General features: G+C 40.5%; 2 protein-coding genes across 2 annotated transcripts; both read left to right on the top strand.

Moving 5' to 3' along the window:
- The first annotated feature begins 407 nt into the window (after positions 1-407).
- Positions 408-2,835, top strand: mrps21 (mitochondrial ribosomal protein S21). Its single transcript, XM_003452439.5, has 2 exons — positions 408-564; positions 2,433-2,835. Exons 1-2 carry the CDS (start codon positions 482-484, stop codon positions 2,611-2,613), a joined length of 264 nt encoding a protein of 87 aa, XP_003452487.1. The 5' UTR covers positions 408-481; the 3' UTR covers positions 2,614-2,835.
- A 3,760-nt stretch (positions 2,836-6,595) lies between these two features.
- ciarta (circadian associated repressor of transcription a) lies at positions 6,596-11,806 on the top strand. The gene is made up of 6 exons (XM_003452479.5): positions 6,596-6,919; positions 8,407-8,754; positions 8,884-8,959; positions 9,052-9,130; positions 9,378-9,531; positions 9,794-11,806. Exons 2-6 carry the CDS (start codon positions 8,407-8,409, stop codon positions 10,160-10,162), a joined length of 1,026 nt encoding a protein of 341 aa, XP_003452527.1. The 5' UTR covers positions 6,596-6,919; the 3' UTR covers positions 10,163-11,806.
- Positions 11,807-12,783: the final 977 nt, after the last annotated feature.

Genomic DNA, 12,783 nt, shown 5'->3' with positions numbered 1-12,783 from the left:
AGACAAAGTTAGAGAGGTAAGGCTGAGATGGTTTGGACGTGCACAGGAGGGATAGCAGATATGTTTGCAAAGGTTGCTGAAGATGGAGCTGCCAGGCAGGGGGGAAAGAGGAAGACCACAAAGGAGATTCAGGGAAGGAGGATGTGAAGATAGACAGAGACAGATGACCATAAATACATTTTCACTTCAAGTTTTCACCTTTAAGAAATATTTCAAAATGACAAAAGGGTTTATGAAGCATACATGTCTTTTTAAAGTAAAGTCTCGAACATAACTGAAAATTTAATTTTAGTTTAAAATATTTGGGAGGAAAAAAACAACAAGGCAGAAAAGCCTTTACTACGGGACAGATGCCATTTAATAAAACGGTTGAGTCAAACGCCGCCTAGTGTTTGCGTTTATGCGGCGCTTCTTGTGTCCGGAACCTTTTGTCGTTAGGCGTTTACAGCCGAACGAGAGTTGAGCAAGCACCGGTCTCATCATGGCGAGGCACCTTCGCTTCATTTCCCGGACGGTGATGGTCCAAAACGGGGACGTGGATGCCGCGTACAAGACTTTAAACAGGTCACTGCGAGGTTTTTGAATTTAACGTTGTTGTCAGATGTGTTTGTTATCCGACCAGAGACGCGCTAACGGCTCAGGCTAGCTTGTTGCTCAATGTCACAGAGCTGCGCCTGCGCAGTGGGCACAAACACAGTTTACAGAATACGCTTTTTCTGCGGCTTTTTTCTTCTAATTTTTAAGATATACATGTAATCAAGAAGCGGAATTCACTACAACTTTAAATTAAAATTGATTAAAGTCTGCTTATTTTAAGCATAACTAAAAAAAAAATCGACTTAAAATTGCGCTAGAAAAAACAATAATTTCACACATTTCGACAATTTTATTTAGCTCTGTTGTTTAATTATTGAATTTGGATTTCAAAGTAAAAGCAGGGAGAATTCTAGGTTTTTTTCTCGGTGGGGGTTGGGGAGTTGGACGGGACCAGAAATCAGTCTGTGTTACCCCTGAGAAAATCATATAAAGAATAAATACAGTGTTAAGGACTGATTTTAAAAGACATTAGCCATGATCTTCCAGCCTTTGTGCAGAGTCCTTTGCCCCGATACAGGTGGTATTACAGTGCACAAGAGTCTGTATAGTGAACTGCTAAAAGACTGTATTGCATGGTAGTAGAAGAAGGTTTTAGATCTGAAACTAACTTAAAAGTAGCAGTACTTCTCTGTAAAATGCGCTTTTACAAATTAAAACACTGCACGTAAAGTTCTAGGAGTAAAAGTACAAAAATAATTAAAGTACTTTAAGTAAACCCAAAGTAGTCACTATGCACCTTGATCAATTCTGTATAATGTTTTTTTTATTAAACTAATGATTTCTTTTTCTTCATTTTAATGTTGAGATAGGTGGTACCTAATATACAGGTAGATGGATATTTAAATTATTTATCTTCAGTTTCATGTTAATAATCTAAAATTTGACAAGACTGCAAATTAAAAATGGCAATTTCTTTGCCGAAAATACAAAAAAATGTCTTTTTTCTCCAATAAGGTGAGTCACAAAGCACTATTAGCCAGAAACTTGGTATATCTCAACATGGTGTGTAGTGTCCTCTTAAAAAATTTTCAAGTGGAGAGGTTGCAGGCCTATAAAACTATCTACAGCAAATGGACAATATCTGAATGTCTGTCATGTCCTTCAAAAATTGAAAAAAATCCAGCAAAGACCTGACACAGAACTTGAGAGATCCTTCTGCCCTTTTAGCTGAGAAATGGTCAGTAAATCACTGCAACTGTTCTCCATTTTACTAGCAAAATATATAAAGAAATGAGGGGTGGCCCAAGACTTTTGCACAGATTTTATGGCTCAAGGTGATGAATTTTTTAATTTTTATTGGGTTCCAAAAGCAGAGCATGCACAATTTTTTTAAGGACTAACATTTCAAGATCGATTTATTTTTGTCTTCTCTGTTATTTGGACTATTTTAAATATATATTTAAAGGGTACATGTTGTCCTGTGGTCAGGAACAAGTTACAGTTTATCTTGGCATTATGTCCCAGTTACAGTTTATCCTATGGCTAGGAGCCAGTTACGGTTTGTGCTGTGGTTAGGTGCAGTTCTGGTTACAGTTTACCCATGAATTTGTACTTCAGTCTCATTAGAAGGTGACTGTTTGCATGCCCTCAGACTCTGAAAACTTAATGTTCTCTGTTGTACTTCTTATATTTTGACTGTTGTGGGTGAGTTACCAATTAGTCTAAAAAAAAAAAAGATAAATAAAAATGTAATGGTCTTAACATATAAAGCACTTATAAGCAGAGGCTGACATCTAATAGAAACCGATGCACTTGGGACTACATTTGTGTCACTTTTACTGCTCTTTCTGTTTACTAAGTCTAATCTATTCACACGTTTTTTCTGTTTACTCCAGGCTTCTGACTCAGGATGGCATTGTTGACACAGTGAAGCGCAAACGATACTATGAGAAGCCCTGCCGAGAACGACAGCGGAAGAACTTTGAGAACTGCAGGCGTATATACCACACGGAGATGGCCAGAAAAATTGCCTTTATCTCCAGGACAAACAGAGAAGATCCCTGGCTTGGCTGCTAGGGAGATGGCTCGTGTTGGAAAAAGGATGATGGACTGGATAAGACTGGGGAAGCAAAGCTGAAAGAAGCAAACAAGACCAACATAATGCTGCTGCCTGAGCCTAAAGGACCAGGCAAACGCAGACAAAAGTGGTGTTTGTGTTGTCACATTGTAAACACAAAAGATGCGATTTAATTGTCTCCGTTTTGAACATTTCTAATAAATTAGACACTTAGGACTTATCACAGTTGATCTTTTATTTGAATAACAAACTGGTGTGTTCTGTAAACTCTGCTGTGTGTGTATTGGATGATGTTTTTGCCCATATATGGCACTGGAAGTAGTTTAACGTGACCTCATTTTCTGAAGGAAACAATGCTGCCGATGTTTTGCGTTTTTGTGTGTGTGTGTGTGTGTGTGTGTGTGTGTGTGTGTGTGTGAATGAGGTCTTGGCTCAGCAGCATCGTGCTGTAAATTAATTCAAGGTCACTACTGCACAGTGTGGCGTTAATGTCCACCGACAATGTCGGCCACCTCCTGCAATGCTGCTTAAGCGAGGCGCGTCGGCCGCGCACGTCTGTCTCGGCTGTTTCCAGCAGGGGGCTTTGATGTGTGCACTTGCTCTCTCCTCACTCACACAGGGAAAGTTAAACATTTTCACCACGCTTACTTGTCTCAGAGGTTACCAGGTCATGTTTATATCCTGTCCTCTGTCTTCAGGCAGTGGGTGGCATTATAAGGACTGAGGGGAGAGCTCTGACAGATGACCTGCAGTATATTTCACACTGCAAAAGGTTGACTATCCTCACAACTGTTTTTAAAGGATACGCTAATTTGTATGACTAGTGGATCTAACAGTAGTGAAAAGCGTTTTGGTTCTAATCCTCGCAGTATTTACAAATTTCCTTGAAAGGCAGAAAAAAATGTAAGTGTTATGGAGGGTTAACGGGAACTACTTTTTGTTCCCATGGATCTGTCCTGTGGATTACCCACAGCTACGATGCTGCGAGTTTTAACTCCATGCTGGCAGAGTAATGTGTAAAACATGGCCAAATTAATACAGTGAGTGTCTGCATAGCTACAAACATATATACTACATGGGCCACCTTACAGGAGCTGTTTAGTCATGAAAACCATGGCATGAAGTTCCCGGTGTGCAGCTTTGGGCTGATGTTATTGTCAGGGGAGATTTGGAGTAAACCAGGGTATTTGGTCACAAGTATACGCCTTTGAAAATGGCATTAGTGAATAACTGACGTTATTTGTCCCAGGAATGATAAAAGGAAGAATCATATCTAACCTTGGTTCTTTTGATTGCACTGGCTGTAGCTCAGGTGGCAGAGCAGGTCAGCCACTAATCAGAAGGTCGGTGGTTCGATCCCAGGCTGCATCCTGGCTGCATGCCAAATATCCTTGGGCAAGATACTAACCCCATGTTTGCCTACTGGTGGTGGTCAGAGGGCCCGGTGGCGCCTGTGTCCGGCAGCCTCGCCTCTGTCAGTGCGCCCCAGGGCAGCTGTGGCTACAATGTAGCTTGCTATCGCCAGTGTGTGAATGTGTGTGTGACTGGGTGAATGACTGAATGTAGTGTAAAGCGCTTTGGGGTCCTATGGACTAGAAAAGCGCTATACAAATGCAGGCCATTTACCATTTACCATGTAAGGTCAGAGAAGGCCTGCTGCGCCACACTGAATGGAGCCATCTGCAAAGGTGTTTATAGGTGGTGGTGGTTATAATATATGTTACCACCTTTATTAACTGCCTCTGCTGCTTCAAACTCCCACCAGTCGACAACTGCAGGACTGGGTCATAGGTCAAATATTGGATCAGGGATTTTCTTTGACAGGATGTTTACAAGATCCCAAGGAATACCTGGACCTGCTCCAAGTTAAACCAGTAGGCCTCTCCACACCTCTCGGGAATCCCTGGGTTAGGCTAAGGGTTTGGGAGGTATCATGTTTGGTTATTACAAAGATTGCCAAACAAACACGCCTGTGTGTATTTGGGCACGTTTAACTACGCACAGGCAGCAGTCACTGCTTGGGGAACATTGGTAATAGATAACAAGGCTCAATCAAAATATGAGAAAAGCTCTTCCAACAACATTTGAGATTGATCAGATGGGGTACAGGCAGTATTAAGTAATAGGTGATTGGTCCATAGTTCAGTTTTTCTTTTAAGGTTTAATCTGTGGCTTTCTTTATGATGTAGACTGTGCATCCAGCAGACTGGGTAAAGTAATATCACCGAAACAGGCGCAAACACTTTTGCTGGCTTGCACCCAACATAAACACACTGCCAGCTTCCTTTCCACTCATAAGTATCGACTGCACAGAGGGCATGTCAACACTTAGGATAATATACGTTGCCACACACGACTTCTAATTTGAACCAGCAGCCAACAGTGACACTTAAGAAGTCTGATTGTAGTGCAGCCCATGTCAAATACTTTTATAGCCCCATATACATAAGCTTTAAAGAAAACGTGGCTGGCCAAAGCTATTAGAACATTCATGCATATGTTGAACATCTGCATCCTTGATTCAATTAGAATTGCCTTCAGTTGTCTGTATAGACAGCTGCTGGCAGTAGGCTTCACTGTTTACACGGTTTCTTTATCAGTTGATGGCTGGTGCTGTTTGCATGGTTACGGTACCTGTGTCGCAATCAAAAAGTCTGGAACTAAGTGTACCTGTGCAAACTTTAGGAACATGAATCAAGCCAGTGTGACAAGAGCGATACTGACAATGTGCCATAAAAAGAGCATTACTGATCTGCTGATTTGTATAAAGAACCTGCACGCACTGCCTGGGAACTCTGGGCTCTCATTGGTCCAGGTTAAATTACGTAATTTAGGCATTCTGTTCACAATGGCGATGCATCACTTTTGTTTGAACGGTATAATAAAAGATTTCGAACTCGATCCGACTCCCTCTACCACACCCAGAGTTGTGGCAGTGCTGAATCTGGCTTGTGCCATGCTTTCTATGTCACTCTCTTTTTTTCACTAAGCCAAACCTCTAATGTCAGTCACCTGTTCCGTGTGTTGTACCAGAATCATCATAAACATTTGTTTTTTGGCTGTAAAAGCTATTTTAATCAACTAAACCCACCTACACTTGCAGGTTAACATCCCTCTTTTTGCATGTGACACAAGTGATTCACTCCTCAAGCATATATCTTATTACATAATTATGTAAGCCTGCCTTCCAATGGGCTCTCTCTCTCTCTCCCTCTGTGGCTTTAATAGGCCTATGTTGCCACATCTTCTTATCTTGTCCAGCTTGTTGACATTAACTTAATAATAAATAAAATTATTGTTTCTAGAGTTTATTTTCATAAAGGTTATATTAGATTGTACTGTAATCTGAAGCCAAAATTATGTTGTTGCTTCAATAGACTTTTATTGCATGCTTATTTAGATCTAAATCTCTCAATCAGTGGTTTGGTTTGTTGTTGTCAAGTTAAATGTATGCATGGAAGATGTTTAGGTGTTATCTTGGCAGGTGACCCCAGAAAGCAAATTATCAACGCAAGACTGACACAAAATCCCTTTAAATAATATTAATCTTCTTCGGAAAGACCCTGCTGTGAACTGTGCATGTCTCTCTCTATCTCTTTCTCTGATTAATGATGTTAATCAAGTGACGTGGGTGTTTTGGTTCAGTTAAGTAACATGACGGATTTGGAAGAATGTGGAGTGGAGTGGGGGGGGTGCAGCCCCCCACTGAAAAAGGAGAAGACTCCAGAGTGTGGAGGTGTGTGTGTGTGTGTGTGTGTGTATGTGTGTGTGCGCGCGGGGAGGGGGGCACCAGCAGCGTGGTCTGTTATTACGCGTTGGCTCTATAATGTGACTCAATCTGCATATCAACATTTTAGATGCCAGTTGCCTCGTGCTGTTCCTCTCGCTCTGCATCCACACCTACCACACGTGCGGCCGTTGCAGGATCGGAGGGATCCAAACGCTTATACCAACCAACCGACGCTGTGCGTCCCGCCGATTGGCCAAGCCTCTCGGCCAATGAGGAAAAGAGCAGCTCTGGACAGCCAATCGCGGCTCCGTACACGCTCCAGCACGTGTAGCGGCAGTTGCGCTCGGTGGGTAATTCGCGTGCGGGTCAGAAAGCTCCCAAAGTAAGTGAAGCGCCACGAGCGGAGGTAGCAGAAACGAGGAGGGACTGACCAAGAGGAGTTACAGCTGTGCTCACAAGTAGAGCCGTTAGTTTTTGTGGAAGTCCTCTCTGTGAGCTTTGATTTATTTTTTAAAACTAGTTCAAATAGAGCTAGCTAACCGTTTTTAAGAGTCCAACTCTCCTCCGTCCAAAAGGTAAGAAGCTCCGTCCTTTTCCTACACTTTAACGTTTTTTAAGGAAAGGTGGCTCCTCACTTATTATTTAAAGCCTGCGTTTTATTTTTGCCTTAGACTAAACAGTAACTTTTTTACATTTACATCTTTACATAGTAAATTTCCAGTTAGCTGGTTTACCACGGGTATTATTACAGAATGAAAACGACATTAATACTGCTATTATGCTTTTTCTTAAAAACATTTTCAGCTAACAATCACTCAGTTTGTAAGATACGGTTTTCTAGACTATTCCCAGTTATCGCAAACATGTTATAACTGGTATATGAGATGATTATTGCGTTTTACCAGCTTATCAGCAGCAGACGTACACATACGTGTGTCCTTACATAAATCAGATTCCCATATGTCTCCAGTTTTAACCATTAAAATTAAATACGTAATCTCCAGCCTTAAGAGGCAGTGATTAAAAAAATCTAGTGCAGATATAAACAAACTAAGCTCAAGGCAACTAACATTTGCACACAGCAACACGTGCTATAACAAACTTTATGTAACAGGCCTTTGCGAAAATTTAAGGGAGCTTGTGCGATTGAATTGCGCGTTTTTTTTTAAAAAAAAAAAAGTGAATAACAGCGATTGCGTCGGTCAAAGGGCCTTCGTGTTCTTCCAGAGTCATAATCTATCAGAGTTGATCGTTATTGGCTCTGTCCTCATCTGGATTTTATTGCGGTTGCTGAGAATTTGCGAACACGTAACTCACTGTTCTTGGCAACAAGTGCACTTCTAATAGATATTGCATAAAAGTGATGAAATCATCGTGCTGCAGCATTGCAGTCACATGAGGGCTGATAAGTGTTTTATAGTAACATATGGATAGTATTTTCTTTTAATGACTGTATTACTCAATCAAATACGCAGCTATTATAACTAAGGCGCCTTGTATCTTTTTCATGTTAATGTTACAAGTGATCTTCTATTTTATGTGCATTTAAAACATTTTGGTGCCCACCAAACAAATCCAGGTCTTAGGCCAAAGTAAAAACATTAAGACTGTGATAAAATATTGTTTGAATAGCAGTAAAGTGCAAAGTCTTCTATTAAGTAACAATAAAAAGACTCTTTGCCCGACTCTTAACTGTATGCTGAAGGGCAGGTATGTTAAGGCTAACTAAGAGACATAAAATTCAGAGATGTATCCCCAGAAGCATCAAAACTGATCATTTGTTTAAGGTAATGTAACCTCCTGTGTAAATGATCCTGGACGTGTTATCAGTCTATCTAACTGACTAACACAGATTTGCTCACATTCATTCCTATGGCCGATGTTGAATCACCAGTTGACTAATATTCATGTTTTTGGAGTGTGGGAGGACGCCAGAGTACCCATAGGAAGAACATGCAAAAAGCCTGGATTCAAACCCTGGATCTTCTTGCTGTGCTACTGATTACTTTACTTTTATTCATAATCTTGATTTAAAAGAATTTCCTCAATCCTGTCTCCACAGATGAATTCATTAGGTAATTCCTCCAAATGGCCATCTTATGACTCACTACCCTCCACTCCAAGCTTTCTACTCAGTGAGACTGAGCAGACTGAAGATGAGGCTGAAACCTTCTCAGAGGGAGAGGGGGACAGTGGGATTGGAAAGTTGCCTTCCGCCGATGAAGGAATCTCACTTTCTGGAAGGTACATTGGTTTACCTCCTCATACCAATCGGCTGCGTTCGAGATCTCAGTGTGACAGGTCTGAACAGTGCTCTGACAAGACTAAACCTCCAGGCTCTGCCCCTTCTCCTGAAGACCGCACATTATCGTCATCAGTGACACCAGGGGACATCGCTTTCGCTCAGAAGGTGAGCACTTTTCTTTTGGAATCTTTAGGTCTTATTGTAGTAAACAGAGGTTTTTAGCTGTATTAACTTTTAGTAAATAGCAGATTTTAGTTATATTAACAGTCTTTATTATTCCCTTTAATATTACAGTGTGCAGATTTGCACAGGTTTATCCATCCTCTCCTCGAGCTGCTTCATGGTTTAAAGACTGGCCGATTTGACCGAGGTATGTGTCTGACCAGTATCCTAAATGATCGCCATTATTTAGTGCATCCAATCTGGTAGTTATATCCAGGTACCTGCTTGTGTTTTTGATAGGCTTAACCAGTTTCCAGCAGAGTGTTGCCATGGACAGGTTGCAGAGGATTCTTGGAATCCTACAGAAACCTGAAATGGGGTAAGTCCACCAAAAATGATACCTAATGCTCACCTGGTTGAGCAGGTGATCAAAATGTCAAAGGTTATAGTCCTTACTGCTCCTACCCTCTCTCCACATTGTCCTGTTTAATAAAGACTTAAAATGCCTTTCAAAATAACTTTATTAAAAAGAAAACCTAATATTAATGGCAGTGTTAACAACATGAACAGTGTTATCATTGTCACTATTACCCCACGGTAATTGTACAATTCTTTTGTTTCTGCAGTGAGAAATATCTTCAGAATCTCCTGCAGATAGAGATGCTGCTCAAAATGTGGTTCCCTCGGGAGGCGTTTACATCCACAGACACACCAAACAAGACCACCACAACCAGAGTCGCAGCACACTGGAGCCAAAATCAGCTCCACATCCCAGTAAAGGTCAGCTTCCTCCTGGATGTCACCATATCTGTGACAGTGTTGTTTAATGTAATAGTATTATTTTCATGAATGAAGGAGAAAAAAAGTTAATTAATGTATATTTAAAAATGATTAGAAAGCATCTTAGTATTTAGTAGAGTATTCTGTCTCTCCAAGGTCAACCTCATCTGCTTTATTGTCCTTTTTTTGGCTCAAAGATCTTAATTCTCTTCCAAGATGGCCTTGATTTGTTGTTATTTTTGGTTCTGCTCTCCCATTGCAGAAGAGAAAACTGAGCTGGCCAGACTCTACCGAGGCTGGCGAAGTCCCAGCCAAGCACGGAAAACACGGGAGCTGCCATGCTGCCTTTTCACTAGACACCATTTCCACGTGTTGGCGCAAATCCTGTACAGAACAGAAAACTCCAGAGGAAGAAGCAGACGAAGCAGCTGGGTACAGCTGTAGCTCTGAACACGAGTTTACACGCAGGACTGGCACTTTAAGCAGGCCGTCATATTTATGTAGCAGGAGAGCACATGACAATCGGAAGCACCCTGAGAGTTCTCCGCCCTCCTCCTCATGTGGCAGCCCAGCTACACAAGACAGCTCGGTGTCTTCAAGCAACATCATTACTACAAGTGACTCACCTTAGCTGGCCTTAGCTGACCTCGCTATCACATGGAGGTGCCTCAGCATGCCAGCGAGACTGAAAGCAGAGGGCGGACTCGATTACATAAGAATAAAGTTGGGCGTGGAGCCAGTCTGTGATGCTTATAAGGAACATTAAACCAGGAGGAGGAGGAGAACTGTACAGAGATGGTCATTAACCCCTAACTATCCAGTGTTGGGTTTTTAATGACACCAGAGTTATTTTAAAGTGTTTGTCTGAATGAATTTTTGTATACATTGACCTTTAAGTTAAAAAATGTTGGAAATACTTTTACATGTGTACATGTGTTAAAACAGTCTGTGCTGTGCTTTGTACGTTTTCATATCATCGAACGCAGCACTAAGCAGTAGCAGTACAGGATTTCATGCCATTGATGAAAAACGGTGTTTGTAGCAGGAAAAAAAACGAGTCAGTTGAATATAAAATACTTCATGAAGCGACGATTGGTTCCACGGCTGCTTAAATTGTTTTGTATTTGCACTATTTTCCCAGAGAAAATAGGACAAATTAATTAGCGGCTTAATTTATTATGAAGCAACTCGCAAATTGATTACAAATATACCTCATTATTGAACTCAGATGACTCGAAATATTATTTAGGAAAGTTTTTAAAAAAAAGTATTTTTTCCAGCTGTCTGATTGTAGCATACAGTAGAATAAAGGCATGTAGCCGCTGCCAAAATGTGCCAAATTAAACCATGATGCATTATCATATCACAAGCAGCTTACTCTAGTGTCACAGCACTTAACGTACGCTCTTTGTTTTTTTTATCTGCACTTATTAAGAACAGATGTAGTCCCACACAGAATATGACTGACTAGTAATTACTGAGCCGAGTTAGAAACCAAAGAAGCTCGGTCTTTCAGTTGGTTTTTATTCTGTGAGCTAGCTGTAGATAGATGGACTTGAAATATTTTATTACACGTGACCTTGGGCAGGGGTCACTTTTTCCTCATTAGGTGATTAAACAGGAATGATATAATATTTAATCCTGTGTGACTTTGAATTGATGCAGCTGCACTTTTGGATGACAATGAGGAAATGTTACACACTAAAGGGTTTGTGATATTATTTATGAAAGCAGTACTTGAAAACCTTAATTCCATTCAGCAGACTTGTTGTGTGTTATGCCTGGGATGAGCACTTTACAGGTTTTTGTAGGAGAAAGGGTGGGGGAGGAGGACGTGTCATTTGATTGCAGTAGAGCAAATCTAGCTTATTATTCATACAAAAAAGCTCCAAATGCATTGTGTCATCATGAGGGCAAAAAACATCCCTTTGTGCCCTGTTTTAAATGGATTTGTAACCCTGGAAGTGCTTTACTATTGAGTCATTATTAAGAAATATCAGGGGGAATATGATAAACAAAACACTTTCCATTCCATCTCTATTAAATACCTTTATTATTTTTTTTGTACCACCATATTTTATAATCAGGTATCATTCATGTTGAATGACGTTTCATCTCCGGTGGGGTTTTTTGTTTGTTTTTGCTTTGGTTTTTTTTTTTTAACCAGTGAGCCTTATTTTATCACACATAAAGCTTGCCTGACATTAAATCATACGAGAAAAAGTCATACGAAAAGTGTACTGTTTTAACCAACGATGGTAATATCATTTCGCCACATATGCCACTGAAAAGCGAATGTTTCTCAGGCTTTGTCCTTACTCGTGTATGAATTTTCTTATTTAAAGCAGAAATTGAAAGCACAAGGCGGAGAACAATAGTGCAGCGGTGTGTTGTGTTAGTCTGTTAAGATGTAGCATCCTGGAGTACACTTTTTGTTGTGCTGGGTTACACTTTTTATTTGTGATAAAGGAGTTAAGAAAAAAAATCCAATTTTACAGTTTGATGTCTTTAATTTTCACTTGTTTTAGAAAATTTATTTCTTATAATAAAATTATTGCTGGTGATTTCTTGATAAATACAGAATGACATGAATCAGCAAAACATGGGACATTTTTTATGCATTGATGTCTAAGTTTTCTGCATTCCAGCCACTAAATCTACCCCGTAAATATTTTTACAAGGTTCCTTTATTATTCCATGGGTTAGATAAGTACAGTTTTACTTGTATAGCATCAATTTCGAGCATATTATTGGGAGGTGAACACACTACATCATTGGGGTTAGGGTAACCGGTCATGGCACATTCAGGCTGCATTGAAAAGGAAAAAACAAGGTGGGGCCAGTAACTGCAGGTCAGGAACATGCTGCTCCAAAGCAGGAGATACAACCAGAAAGACACGGGAAAGAGAGAGAGAGGAGAAAACACAAAGCACAAAAGTGGCATTTTCTATGTGGGTTATAAAAAGTTGTTTTTATTCTTGTATAAATTCATGAGCAGTGTGAGAAACAGAAGTAGAAAGAGAAGTGCTCAGTGTGTCATGGGAAGTCCCCCGGCAGTCTGACGCTGTAGCTGTACAAATAGGGGATGGTTCAGGGTCACCTGATCCAGCAGCAGGCCCAATTATGAGCTTGGTAAAAAAGGAAAGTTTCTCTTCACAGCAAAGTATTTTTTCTGACCAGAACAGCTCGTACACTATGAACTTAATTACTCTGCATTCTTTAAATGGTACAAACACAACATTTGGCTTTGCA

This window comes from Oreochromis niloticus, linkage group LG22, assembly GCF_001858045.2.
Source record: "Oreochromis niloticus isolate F11D_XX linkage group LG22, O_niloticus_UMD_NMBU, whole genome shotgun sequence".
Taxonomy (NCBI): domain Eukaryota; kingdom Metazoa; phylum Chordata; class Actinopteri; order Cichliformes; family Cichlidae; genus Oreochromis; species Oreochromis niloticus.
This window is presented reverse-complemented; position numbering and strand designations above follow the sequence as displayed.

Excerpts from the sequence above, each read along its gene's own strand:
- mrps21 (XM_003452439.5), top strand. The coding sequence starts at position 482 with ATGGCGAGGCACCTTCGCTTCATTTCCCGGACGGTGATGGTCCAAAAC. Across the intron at positions 565-2,432 it reads GCGTACAAGACTTTAAACAG|GCTTCTGACTCAGGATGGCA; the intron begins GTCACTGCGAGG and ends TGTTTACTCCAG.
- ciarta (XM_003452479.5), top strand. The coding sequence starts at position 8,407 with ATGAATTCATTAGGTAATTCCTCCAAATGGCCATCTTATGACTCACTA. Across the intron at positions 8,755-8,883 it reads ACATCGCTTTCGCTCAGAAG|TGTGCAGATTTGCACAGGTT; the intron begins GTGAGCACTTTT and ends TTAATATTACAG. Across the intron at positions 9,131-9,377 it reads CTACAGAAACCTGAAATGGG|TGAGAAATATCTTCAGAATC; the intron begins GTAAGTCCACCA and ends TTGTTTCTGCAG.